Source organism: Ylistrum balloti, unplaced genomic scaffold (assembly GCF_031769215.1).
Source record: "Ylistrum balloti isolate Yb309-2 unplaced genomic scaffold, AGI_CSIRO_Ybal_v1 Utg372356, whole genome shotgun sequence".
NCBI classification, from domain to species: domain Eukaryota; kingdom Metazoa; phylum Mollusca; class Bivalvia; order Pectinida; family Pectinidae; genus Ylistrum; species Ylistrum balloti.
Genome location: NW_026783078.1, coordinates 14,814 through 31,429, shown reverse-complemented (window position 1 = coordinate 31,429; position 16,616 = coordinate 14,814). Strand labels below are relative to the sequence as shown.

The 16,616-nt window shown below is 28.6% G+C and overlaps 1 protein-coding gene across 1 annotated transcript in view; it reads left to right on the top strand.

The window, feature by feature from the left end:
• LOC132564525 (long-chain fatty acid transport protein 2-like) overlaps positions 1-15,186 on the top strand; it is a 40,386-nt gene extending 25,200 nt beyond the window's left edge. The window contains exons 10-11 of the mRNA XM_060229179.1: positions 180-277; positions 14,876-15,186. Of these exons, the coding sequence (XP_060085162.1) occupies positions 180-277; positions 14,876-15,186 (409 nt within the window). The remainder of the gene's footprint in view (positions 1-179; positions 278-14,875) is intronic.
• Positions 15,187-16,616: the final 1,430 nt, after the last annotated feature.

Below are 16,616 nucleotides of genomic sequence, written 5' to 3'. Positions count from 1 at the left end.
TGGCCTATTTGTCACTTTATCGTGAGATTTACGTATATTTTGTATGGTTAATCTGGTGCAAATTAATTTAAAACATCCCAAAAATATCCCATTACTGTTCGAACTAATCTGGTAAATGTTATGAATGAATATAACGAAAATGTTCTCGCTCATCATTTACAACATTTTCATTCAATCAGGTGGAAAGGAGAAAACGTATCGACAAGGGAGGTGTGTGATGTCATCAGTTCTCTCAACTTTGTTCAAGATGTGAATGTATACGGGGTACGAATACCAGGTAAACGAAGTATACATGTAAATCCCCAACACTGACATTGACAATTAAGTATACATTTACATCCCAACACTGATACTGATAATTAAGTATACAATTACATCCCCAACACTGACATTGACAATAAAGTAAACATTGCAACCTTCAACACTGACATTGACAATTAAGTATACATTTACATCCCAACCCTGATAATGATAATTAAGTATACATTTACATCCCAACACTGATAATGATAATTAAGTATAAACCAACATTCCCAACACTGATTAAAACAATTAAGTATACATTTACATCCCAACACTGATAAAAACAATTAAGTATACATTTACATCCCAACAACTGATAAAAACAATTAAGTATACATTTACATCCCCAACACTGACATCGTCAATTAAGCATTTACATCCCAACAATGATAATGATAATTAAGTATAAACCAACATTCCCAACACTGATGAAAACAATTTAGTATACATTTACATCCCAACACTGATAAAACAATTAGGTATACATTTATATCCCAACACTGACATTGACAATCAAGTATACATTTACATCCCCAACAATGATAATAACAATTAAGTTTACATTTACATCCTCAAAACTGATAATGACAAATAAGTATACATATACATCCCCAACAATGATACTGAAAATTAAGTATATCTTTACGTCCCCAACACCGATATTGACAATTAAATATACACTTCCGTCCCAAAAACTGATAATGATTCTTAAGTATACTTTTACATCACCAACGCCGAAATTGACAATGATGTATACATTTACATCCCAACATTGATAATGACAATTAAGTACATCCCAACACTAATAATGACAATTAAGTATACATTTACATCCCACCACCACTGACATTGACGAGTATACATTGAAAACCTCAACACTGACATTGACAATTAAGTATACATTTACATCCCAATACTGATAATGACAATTAAGTATACATTTACATCTCCAAAAATGATAATGACAATCAAGTATACATTTACATCCACAACACTGATAATGACAATTAAACAAACATTTACATCCCAACACTGATAATGACAAATAAGTATACATTTACATCCCCAACACTGATAATGACAATTAAGTATACATTTACATTCCCGACACTGATACTGAAAATTAAGTATATATTTAAATCCCAAACACTGACATTGACAATTAAGTATACATTCGGCCTAAAACAAGGACATTGACAATTAAATATACATTGACATTACAACAATGAAAATGACAATTAAGTATACATTTACATCCCCAACACTGACATTGACCAAGAAGTATACATTTTCATCCAAACACTGTTAAAAACAATTAAGCATACATTTACATCACCAACACTGATAATGACAATTAAATAAACATTTACATCACAACAATGATAATGACAATTAAGTATACATTTTCATCCCAAACACTGACATTGACAATAAAGTATACATTTACATCCCCAACACTACCATTGACAATTAAACCCAACATTGACCACGACAATTAAATATACATTAGCATTCCTAACAACGATAATGATAGCAATGTATACATTTACATCTCAACACCGATAATGATAATCTTGTATACATTTACATCCCCAACACTGATAATGATAATTAAGTATTCATTTACATCTCCAACAGTGATACTAGCAATTAAGTTGATATTTTTATCCCCAACACTGATAATGATAATTAAGTAAACATTTACATCTCAACACTGAAAATGACAATTAAGTATAAATTTACATCCCCAACACTGATAAAGACAATTAGATATATATTAACATTCCCGATACCGATAATGATAATGATGTATACATTTACCTTCCCCAAAATTGACATTGACAATTAAGTATACATTTACATCCGAACACTGATAATGATAATTAAGTATAGATTTATATCGCCAATACTGATGATGATAATTAAATAAACATTTACATCCCCAACACTGATACTGAAAATTGATACTATATTTAGATCCCAACACTTATATTCATAATTAAGTATACGATTTTATCCCAAACACTGACACTGACAATTAAGTAAACATTGCAACCTTCAACACTGACATTGACTATTAAGTATATATTGACATCCAAACAGTGATAATGATAATTAAGTATATTTTCACATCCCCAACACTGAGAATGATAATTAAGTATACATTTACATACCAAACACTAAATTTGACAATAAGCTATATATTAACATCCCTGACACTGATAACGACAATTAAATATAGACTTACATCCCAATACCTATAATGATAATAATGTATACATTTACATCCCAAAACTGATAATAATACTTTAGTATACATTTACATCCCAACACTAATAATGACAATTAAGTTTACATTTACATCCCGAGCACTGATAACGACAATTAAATATTGATTTACATCCCAACACCGATAATGATAATAATTAAGTATACATTTACATCCCAACACTGATAATGACAATTAAGTATACATTTACATCCCCAACACTGACATTGATAATCAAGTTTACATTTACATCCCAAAACTGATAATGACAATTAGATATACATTTTCATCCCAAAACTGATAATAACAATTAAGTATACATTTATATCCCAACACTGATAACGACAACTAAATAAACATTAACATTCCCACAACCAATAATGATAATAATGTATACGTTTAAATACCAAACACTGATAATGATAATTAAGTATTTATTTACATCTCCAACGGTGATAATAACAATTAAGTAGATATTTTCATCCCCAACACTGATCATGATAATTAAGTATACATTTATATCCCAACACTAATTATGACAATTAAGTATACATTTACATCCCAACACTGATAATGACAATTAAGTATACATTTACATCCAAACAGTGATAATGATAATTAAGTATATTTTCACATCCCCAACACTGAGAATGATAATTAAGTATACATTTACATACCAAACACTGACATTGACAATAAGCTATATATTAACATCCCTGACACTGATAACGACAATTAAATATAGATTTACATCCCAACACCGATAATGATAATAATGTATACATTTACATCCCAAAATTGATAATAATAATTTAGTATACATTTACATCCCAACACTAATAATGACAATTAAGTTTACATTTACATCCCGAACACTGATAACGACAATTAAATATTGATTTACATCCCAACACCGATAATGATAATAATGTAAATTCCAAACACTGATAATGATAATTAAGTATTTATTTACATCTCCAATGGTGATAATAACAATTAAGTAGATATTTTCATCCCAAACACTGATCATGATAATTAAGTATACATGTATATCCCAACACTAATTATGACAATTAAGTATACATTTACATCACAAAACTGATAATGACAATTAAGTACACATTTACATCTCCAACACTGATAATGATAATTAAGTATTCATTTATATCTCCACAGTGATACTATCAATTAAGTAGATATTTTTATCCCCAACACTGACATTGACAATTAAGTATACATTTTCATCCCCAACACTGATCATAATAATTAATTATACATTTACATCCCAACACTTATAATGGCAATTAATTATACATAACATTCCAAACACTGATAATGATAATTAAGTATTTATTTACATCTCCAACAGTGATACTAACAATTAAGTAGATATTTTTATTCCTAACACTGAATGATAATTAAGTATACATTTACCTACCAAACACTGACATTGACAATAAGCTATATATTAACATCCCTGACACTGATAACGACAATTAAATATAGATTTACATCCCAACACCGATAATGATAATAATGTATACATTTACATCCCAAAACTGATCATAATAATTTAGTATACATTTACATCCCAACACTAATAATGACAATCAAGTTTACATTTACATCCCGAACACTGATAACGACAATTAAATATTGATTTACATCCCAACACCGATAATGATAATAATGTATACATTTACATCCCAAAACTGATAATGACAATTAAGTATACATTTACATCCAAACACATATAATGTCAATTAATTATACATAACATTCCAAACACTGATCATGATAATTAAGTATTTATTTACATCTCCAACAGTGATACTAACAATTAAGTAGATATTTTTATTCCTAACACTGATAATGATAATTAAGTATATTTTCCCAAACATTGATAATGATAATTAAGTATACATTTACATCCAACACTGATAATGACAATTAAGTATACATTTACATCCTTCATTTACATCCCAAACACTGACATTGACAATAAGCTATATATTAACAATGATAACGTTAAATATAGATTTACATCCCAACACCGATAATGATAATAATGTATACATTTACATCCCAAAATTGATAATAATAATTTAGTATACATTTACATCCCAACACTAATAATGACAATTAAGTTTACATTTACATCCCGAACACTGATAACGACAATTAAATATTGATTTACATCCCAACACCGATAATGATAATAATGTAAATTCCAAACACTGATAATGATAATTAAGTATTTATTTACATCTCCAATGGTGATAATAACAATTAAGTAGATATTTTCATCCCAAACACTGATCATGATAATTAAGTATACATGTATATCCCAACACTAATTATGACAATTAAGTATACATTTACATCACAAAACTGATAATGACAATTAAGTACACATTTACATCTCCAACACTGATAATGATAATTAAGTATTCATTTATATCTCCACAGTGATACTATCAATTAAGTAGATATTTTTATCCCCAACACTGACATTGACAATTAAGTATACATTTTCATCCCCAACACTGATCATAATAATTAATTATACATTTACATCCCAACACTTATAATGGCAATTAATTATACATAACATTCCAAACACTGATAATGATAATTAAGTATTTATTTACATCTCCAACAGTGATACTAACAATTAAGTAGATATTTTTATTCCTAACACTGAATGATAATTAAGTATACATTTACCTACCAAACACTGACATTGACAATAAGCTATATATTAACATCCCTGACACTGATAACGACAATTAAATATAGATTTACATCCCAACACCGATAATGATAATAATGTATACATTTACATCCCAAAACTGATCATAATAATTTAGTATACATTTACATCCCAACACTAATAATGACAATCAAGTTTACATTTACATCCCGAACACTGATAACGACAATTAAATATTGATTTACATCCCAACACCGATAATGATAATAATGTATACATTTACATCCCAAAACTGATAATGACAATTAAGTATACATTTACATCCTAACACTTATAATGGCAATTAATTATACATAACATTCCAAACACTGATCATGATAATTAAGTATTTATTTACATCTCCAACAGTGATACTAACAATTAAGTAGATATTTTTATTCCTAACACTGATAATGATAATTAAGTATATTTTCACATCCCCAAGATTGAGAATGATAATTAAGTATACATTTACATCCCAACACTAATAATGACAATTAAGTATACATTTACATCCTTCACACTGACATTGATAATTAAGTTTACGTTTACATACCAAACACTGATAATGATAATAAAGTATTTATTTACATCTCCAACAGTGATACTAACAATTAAGTAGATATTTTTATCCCTAACACTGATAATAACAATTAAGTATACATTTATATCCCAACACTGATAACGACAATTAAATAAACATTAACATTCCCACAACCAATAATGATAATAATGTATACGTTTAATTCCAAACTCTGATATTGATAATTATGTATTGATTTACATCTCCAACAGTTATACTAACAATTAAGTAGATATTTTTATCCCCAACACTGATCATGGTCATTAAGTATACATTTACATCCCAACACTAATAATGACAATTAATTCCAAACACTGATAATGATAATTAAGTATTTATTTACATCCCAACACTAACAATTAAGTATACATTTACATCCCAACACTGATAATGACAATTAAGTATACATTTACATCCCAACACTGATAATGACAATAAAGTATACATTTACATCCCAACAGTGATAATGATAATTAAGTATATATTTACATCCCAACACTGATAATGACAATAATTAAGTATTTTTATTTTACATTTACCTCCAAACACTGATAATGACAATTAAGTATACATTATATCCCAATATGACAATTAAGTATACATCCCCAACACTGATAATGACAATTAAGTATATATTTACATCCCAACACTTGATAATGATAATTAAGTATACATTTACATCCCAACACTGATAATGATAATTAAGTATATTTACATCCCAACACTGATAAACAATTAAATATATAACACTGATATGATAATTTATATATTTACATCCCAACACTGATATTGACTATTAAGTATACATTTACATCCCAATATTGATAATGACAATTAAGTATACATATATATCTCAAACACTGATAATGACAATCAAGTATTTATGATAATGATACATTTACATCCCATTAAATTAAGTATATATATTGATTTAAGTATACATACATCCCAAACACTGATAATGATAATTAAGTATATATTTTTATCCCCAACACTGTATACATTTATATTTTCACATCCCCAACACTGATAATGACAATTAAGTATACATTTACATCCCAACACTAATAATGACAATTAAGTATATTTACATCCTTCAACACTGATAATGATAATTAAGTTTACATTTAAATTCCAAACACTGATAATGATAATTAAGTATTTATTTACATCTCCAACAGTGATACAAACAATTAAGTAGATATTTTTATCCCAAACACTGATAATAACAATTAAGTATACATTTATATCCCAACACTGATAACGACAATTAAATAAACATTAACATTCCCACAACCAATAATGATAATAATGTATACGTTTAAATTCCAAACACTGATAATGATAATTAAGTATTTATTTACATCTCCAACGGTGATAATAACAATTAAGTAGATATTTTCATCCCCAACACTGATCATGATAATTAAGTATACATTTATATCCCAACACTAATTATGACAATTAAGTATACATTTACATCCCAACACTGATAATGACAATTAAGTATACATTTACATCCAAACAGTGATAATGATAATTAAGTATATTTTCACATCCCCAACACTGAGAATGATAATTAAGTATACATTTACATACCAAACACTGACATTGACAATAAGCTATATATTAACATCCCTGACACTGATAACGACAATTAAATATAGATTTACATCCCAACACCGATAATGATAATAATGTATACATTTACATCCCAAAATTGATAATAATAATTTAGTATACATTTACATCCCAACACTAATAATGACAATTAAGTTTACATTTACATCCCGAACACTGATAACGACAATTAAATATTGATTTACATCCCAACACCGATAATGATAATAATGTAAATTCCAAACACTGATAATGATAATTAAGTATTTATTTACATCTCCAATGGTGATAATAACAATTAAGTAGATATTTTCATCCCAAACACTGATCATGATAATTAAGTATACATGTATATCCCAACACTAATTATGACAATTAAGTATACATTTACATCACAAAACTGATAATGACAATTAAGTACACATTTACATCTCCAACACTGATAATGATAATTAAGTATTCATTTATATCTCCACAGTGATACTATCAATTAAGTAGATATTTTTATCCCCAACACTGACATTGACAATTAAGTATACATTTTCATCCCCAACACTGATCATAATAATTAATTATACATTTACATCCCAACACTTATAATGGCAATTAATTATACATAACATTCCAAACACTGATAATGATAATTAAGTATTTATTTACATCTCCAACAGTGATACTAACAATTAAGTAGATATTTTTATTCCTAACACTGAATGATAATTAAGTATACATTTACCTACCAAACACTGACATTGACAATAAGCTATATATTAACATCCCTGACACTGATAACGACAATTAAATATAGATTTACATCCCAACACCGATAATGATAATAATGTATACATTTACATCCCAAAACTGATCATAATAATTTAGTATACATTTACATCCCAACACTAATAATGACAATCAAGTTTACATTTACATCCCGAACACTGATAACGACAATTAAATATTGATTTACATCCCAACACCGATAATGATAATAATGTATACATTTACATCCCGAACACTGATAACGACAATTAAATATTGATTTACATCCTAACACTGATAATGACAATTAATTATACATTGACAGCACAAAACTGATAATGGCAATTAATTATACATTTACATTCCAAACACTGATAATGATAATTAAGTATTCATTTACATTTCCAACAGTTATACTAACAATAAAGTAGAAATTTTTATCCCCAACACTGATCATGGTCATTAAGTATACATTTACATCCCAACACTAATAATGACAATCAAGTATACATTTACATCCCAACACTGATAATGACAATTAAGTACACATTTACATTCCAAACACTGATAATGATAATTAAGTATTTATTTACATCTCCAACAGTGATACTATCAATTAAGTAGATATTTTTATCCCCAACACTGACATTGACAATTAAGTATACATTTTCATCCCAATACTGATAATGACAATTAAATATAGGTTTACATTCCAAACACTGATAATGATAATTAAATATAGATTTACATACATTAATACATTTACATCCAAAAACTGATCATGATCATTAAGTATACATTAACATCCCAATACTAATAATGACAATTAAGTATACATTTACATATCAATACTGATAATGAAAATTAAGTATTGATTTACATCCCAACACTGATAATGATAATAATGTATACATTTACATCCCAAAACTGATAATGACAATTAAGTATACATTTACATCCTAACACTTATAATGGCAATTAATTATACATAACATTCCAAACACTGATAATGATAATTAAGTATTCATTTACATCTCCAACAGTGATACTAACAATTTAGTAGATATTTTTATCCCGAACACTGATAATGATAATTAAGTATACATTGACATCCCAACACTGATAATGTCAATAATTATATATTACATTTACACTGATAACGACAATTAAATATAGATTTACATCCCAACACCGATAATGATAATAATGTATACATTTACATCCCAACACTAATAATGACAATTAAGTATATATTTACATCCTCAACACTGATAATGACAATTAAGTATACGTTTACCTTCCAAACACTGATAATGATAATAAATTATTTATTTACATCTCCAACAGTGATACTAACAATTAAGTAGATATTTTTATCCCCAACACTGATAATGACAATTAAGTATACATTTACATTCTCAACACTGACATTGACAATTAAGTATACATTTACATCCTAACACTGATAATGACAATTAATTATACATTTACATCCCAACACTGATAATGACAATTAAGTTTACGTTTACATTCCAAACACTGATAATGATAATAAAGTATTTATTTACATCTCCAACAGTGATGCTAACAATTAAGTAGATATTTTTATCCCTAACACAGATAATGATAATTAAGTATATATTTACAAATCCCAAACCTGATGATGACAATCAAATATACATTTACATCACCAACTCTGACAACGACAATTAAATGTAGATTAACATTCCCTATACCGATAATGATGATAATTGATACATTTACATCCCAACACTGATAATAAATTATTTATTTACATCTCCAACAGTGATACTAACAATTAAGTAGATAATTTTATCCCCAACACTGATAATGATAATTACCTATACATTTACATACCAACACTGATAATGACAATTAAGCATACATTTACATCCCAACACTGACATTGACAATTAAGCATGTATTTACATCCAAACACTGATCATAACATTTAAGTTTACATTAATATTCCAAACACTGATAATGATAATTAAGTATTTATTTACATCTCCAACAGTGATACTAACAATTAAGTAGATATTTTTATCCCCAACACTGATAATGACAATTCAGTATACACTTACATCCCCAACACTGACATTGACAATTAAGTATACATTTACATCCTAACACTGATAATGACAATTAATTATACATTGACATCACAAAACTGATAATGGCAATTAATTATACATTTACGTCCCCAACACTGACATTGACAATTAAGTATACATTTACGTCCCCAAAACTGATAATGACAATTAAGTATACATCTATATCCCCAACACTGATCATGACAATTAAGTATACAGGTATATCCCCAAAACTGATAACGACCATAAAAATATATATTAACATTCCCAACACCGGAAATGACAATTAAGTATACATTAACATCTCCAACACTGATAATGATAATTAAGTATATATTTACATATCCAACACTAATACTGGCAATTAAGTACATAATTACGTCCCCAACACCGAAAAAGGACAATTTAGTATACATTTACATCCCCAACACTGGGAATGACAATTAAATATATATTTACATCCCCAACTCTGACATTGACAATTAAGTATACATTGAAATCCTCAATACTGACATTGACAATTAAGTATACATTTACATCCCAACACTGGTAATGATAATTAAGTATACATTTACATTCGAAACCTTGATAACGATCAATAAGTGTACATTAACATCCCAACACTGATAATGACAATTAAGTATACATTTACATCCCCAATACTGATAATGATAATTAAATATACTTTTATATCCCCAACACTGATAATGACAATTAAGTATACATTTACGTGCCCAAAACTGATAATGACAATTAAGTATACATCTATATCCCCAACACTGATAATGACAATAATGTATACAGGTACATCCCCAAAACTGATAACGACCATAAAACTATACATTAACATTCCCAACACCGAAAATGACAATTAAGTATACATTAACATCTCCAACACTGATAATGATAATTAAGTATATATTTACATATCCAACACTAATACTGGCAATTAAGTACATAATTACGTCCCCAACACCGAAAAGTAAAATTTAGTATATATTAACATCCCCAACACTGGGAATGACAATTAAATATATATTTACATCCCCAACGCTGACATTGACAATTAAATATACATTGAAATCCTCAATACTGACATTGACAATTAAGTATACATTTACATCCCAACACTGGTAATGATAATTAAGTATACATTTATATCCCAAACCTGATAATGACAATTAAGTATACATTTACATCCCAACACTGATAATGACAATTAAGTATACATTTAATCCCAACACTTAATGACAATTAAGTTATACATTTACATCCCAACACTGATAATGACAAATAAGAATACATTTACATCCCCAACACTGATGATGACAATTAAGTATACATTTACATCCCTAACACCGAAAATGACAATTAAGTATACATTTACATCCCAACATTAATAATGACAATTAATTATACATTTACATCCCAACACTTATAATGACAATTTAGTGTCAATTTACATCCCCAACACTGATAATGTCAATAATGTATACAGATACATCCCCAAAACTGACAACGACCATAAAATTATACATTAACATTTCCAACACCGAAACTGACAATTAAGTATATATTTACATCCCCAACACTGATAAGGATAATTAAGTTTACTTTTATATCACCATCACTGATAATGACAGTTAAGTATGCATTTACATCCCCAACACTGATAATGACAATTAAGTATACATTTACATCCCTAACACCGAAAATGACAATTAAGTATACCTACACATCCCAATACTGATAATGACAATTAAGTATACATTTACATTCCCAACACTGACATTGACAATTAAGTAGACATTTACATCCTAACACTGATAATGACAAATAAGAATACATTTACATCCCCAACACTGATGATGACAATTAAGTATACATTTACATCCCTAACACCGAAAATGACAATTCAGTATACCTACACATCCCAATACTGATAATGACAATTAAGTATACATTTACATCCCCAACACTGATCATGATAATTAAGTATATATTTACATATCCAACACTAATACTGACAATTAAGTATACATTGAAATCCTCAATACTGACATTGACAATTAAGTATACATTTACATCCGAACACTGATAATGATAATAATGTATACATTTACATCCCTAACACTGATAATGACAACTAAGTATACATTTACATCCCAACACTGATAATGTCAATTAAATATACATTTACATCCCCAACACTGATAACGACAATTAAATGTATATTAACATTCCCTATACCGATAATGATAATAATGTATATATTGACATCCCAACACTGATAATGACAATTAAGTATACGTTTACATCCCCAATACTGATAATGATAATAAGTATACATTTACATCCCCAACACTGACATTGACAATAAAGTATCCATTAACATACCAACACTGATTATAACAATTAAGTTGATATTTACATCCCAAATCTGATAATGACAATTTGGTATACATTTACATACAAAAACTGATAATAACAATTAAGGATACATTTATATCCCAACACTGATAATGACAATAATGTATACAGGTACATCCCCAAAACTGATAACGACCATAAAACTATACATTAACATCCCCAACACTGGGAATGACAATTAAATATATATTTACATTTCCAACGCTGACATTGACAATTAAGTATACATTGACATCCCAACACTGGTAATGATAATTAAGTATACATTTATATTCGAAACCTTGATAACGATCAATAGGTGTACATTAACATCCCAACACTGATAATGACAATTAAGTATACATTTACATCCCCAACACTGATAATGGCAATAATGTATACAGGTACATCCCCAAAACTGATAACGACCATAAAAATATACATTAACACTGATAATGACAATTAAGTATACATTTACATCCCAACACTGATAATGACAATTAATGTATACATTTACATCCCACTAACTGAAAACAATTAAGTATACATTTACATCCCAACCCAGATCATAATAAATAAGTAAACATTTACATCCCTATACTGATAATGACAATCAAGTATATATTAACATTCCCAACACCGAAAATGACATTTAGGTATATATTTACATCCCAAACACTGATAATGACAATAATGTATACAGGTACATCCCCAAAACTGATAACGACCATAAAAAATATATATTAACATTCCTAACACCGAAAAAGACAATTAAGTATGCATTTACATCCCCAACACTGAGAACGATTATTAAGTATTCATTTACATTCCCAACCCAGATCATGATAATTAAGTAAACATTTACATCCCTATACTGATAATGACAATTAAGTATATATTTACATCCCCAACACTGATAATGACAATTAAGTATACATTTACATCCGAACACTGATAATGATAATAATGTATACATTTACATCCCCAACACTGATAATGACAATTAAGTATACTTTTACATCCCCAACACTGACATTGACAATTAAGTATACATTTACATCACAACAATGATAATGACAATTAAGTATAGATTTATATCCCAACACTGATAATGACAATTAAGTATAAATTAACATCCGCAACACTGACAATGATAATTAAGTATACATTTACATATCCGACAGTAATACTGACAATTAAGTACATAATTACGTCCCCAACATCGAAAATGACAAGTAAGTATACATTTACATCCCCAACACTGACATTGATAATCAAGTTTACATTTACATCCCAAAACTGATAATGATAATTAAGTATACATTTACATCCCCACCTGATAATGATAATTAAGTATACATTTACATTCGAAACCTTGATAACGATCAATAAGTGTACATTAACATCCCAACACTGATAATGACAATAATATATACAGGTACATCCCTAAAACTGATAACGACAATTAAGTATACATTTACATATCCAACACTAATACTGACAATTAAGTACATAATTATGTCCCTAACACCGAAAATGACAATTTAGTATACATTTACATCCCCAACACTGAGAATGACATTTAAATATATATTTACATCCCTAACACTGACATTGACAATTAAGTATACATTGAAATCCTCAACCCTGACATTGACAATTAAGTATAGAATTACATCCGAATACTGATACTGACAATTAAGTATACATTTACATCCCACTAATAAAAACAATTAAGTATACATTAACATCCTAACAATGATAATGACAATTAAGTATACATTTACATCCCACATAACCAACATCGGCAATGAATATTTAGTATCTATTTAATCAGATATCGTCCCATTTGCTATTACTTAAGGGACCGAGGGAAGAGTAAGGATGGCAGAAACACGACGTCGATATGTTACACATATTAATAGATTTTTGTGTTATATATATGTATTCTTATGATCAGACATAGGGAAGAACAGTGATGACAGAAACATGTAATTATTATATATATTAAAAGACTATTGTATCATTTGTTGGAGTTAATAACCTTCTCTTTTATTTTACTTAAGGGACCGAGGGAAGAGCAGGGATGGCAGCTATATCTATGAAGGACAATAAAGACGTTACTCCCCACATGCTGCAATTGTTGTACCAGAGAAGTCAAAAAGATCTTCCTTATTATGCTAGGCCAATCTTTGTACGCTTTCAAAAGAGTTTTATTGTTACGGAGACGATGAAACACCGAAAACTGGAATTAGTAGAAGAAGGGTTTGACATTAACAAGGTCAAGGATCCACTGTATTATATGGACAACGCAAGCAAGACTTATTCTCCCCTAACTCCGACAACATGGAAATCAGTTCTACACTCTAGGCTCTGACATTTTGCCATGCTACCAATTGTTGACTCAAATAAGTTATTTAAAATGATAAAGGACATGTTATCGAGAAGATTCAGACCGTCATTGGTGATATAATTTTACTTTAAATATGGTTAGTCGAAAAGCTTACAATCTATATGAATCATTCTCCAGCAATTGAATGTTAATGTCCAACTTCACATAGGAGTTATTAAAAAACGAAACAGAATACTAAGATCAAGGATTATACGGTTCAGTAGTATATTTATCAAGATGTATTGATGTAAACAGAATAGAGTATTGTAAAAAAACTCAATGTATTTTATAGTCTTCTACAAAATTATTTACCCGTTCTGTTAGGTTTTTATCATACGAACGAATTTGTTTATAAACGTATCTAGATAAACGAAACCTTGTACTTGTCCATATTCAGGCGATTCCACCTTATCCCACCAGTATCAGTACGATATCCGCATTAACGACTGATTTATACAAAATAGCTACCTATATTCAGTAATCAGTAAAAACATACATTATTGACTGATTTATACAAAATAACTACCTATATTCAGTAAAAACACAAAATAAAATGTATCGTTTTAATAATATTAGTAATTCTAATACATATCAATGTATGTGGGGCGATTAAGACAGATATAAAATTTATAGTTTTAATACATGCCGATGTATGTGGGGCTGTTTAGACAGATGTAAAATGTATAGCTTTAATACATGCCAATGTATGTGGGGCGGTTTAGACAAAGACAAGGTTGCGGTTGTTATTATCCGAAGACGATGACTGTCCGATATGTCATTATCCTACTTTCATTTGTATCCTTTTACAGGAAAATATCTACGAATCTAGACAGTCTTTACTAGTGTTGAACTATTAATGCTACTAAGTTAAAACATTTCATGATTTATTTAGTTACGTGTGTCTTGGAATAACACTAGTCCAATGCATCGTATCCAGATAGCCTTCTTGACTAGTCGTTGAAAAAAGGTAGTTTTCCTTTTCGACTCTTTCGAAATTGCTGATACCTCACAATTCTTATATCCGAAACTTGTGAGGTTCCATGGTCAATGTAGATCCTTCGAATGGTCTCTATCAGGCACCGCATATAAAGGATGCTTACCGGTCTGTTCATTTTGATCTTAAACGTGTTGTTTCGTCTCTAAGTCTTGTCTTTGCTTTCATCTCATTAGCAGTTAACATTCTTGATTGATCAATCAGGGTATCCACATAGCGCTATGGATGTGAATTTGTTCTTGCTGCTTGTATTGTTATATGTAAATATTTTTGCATCTATTGAACAAAACCAATACTACCATCATCTTTCTTTACTAGACGGTTGTCAAAGAATGGTATAGTATCATCGATTTCTTCTTCACTGGTGTAGAATTTGACTCTTCATATTGATATTGTAGATAACATTTACAATATCAATATG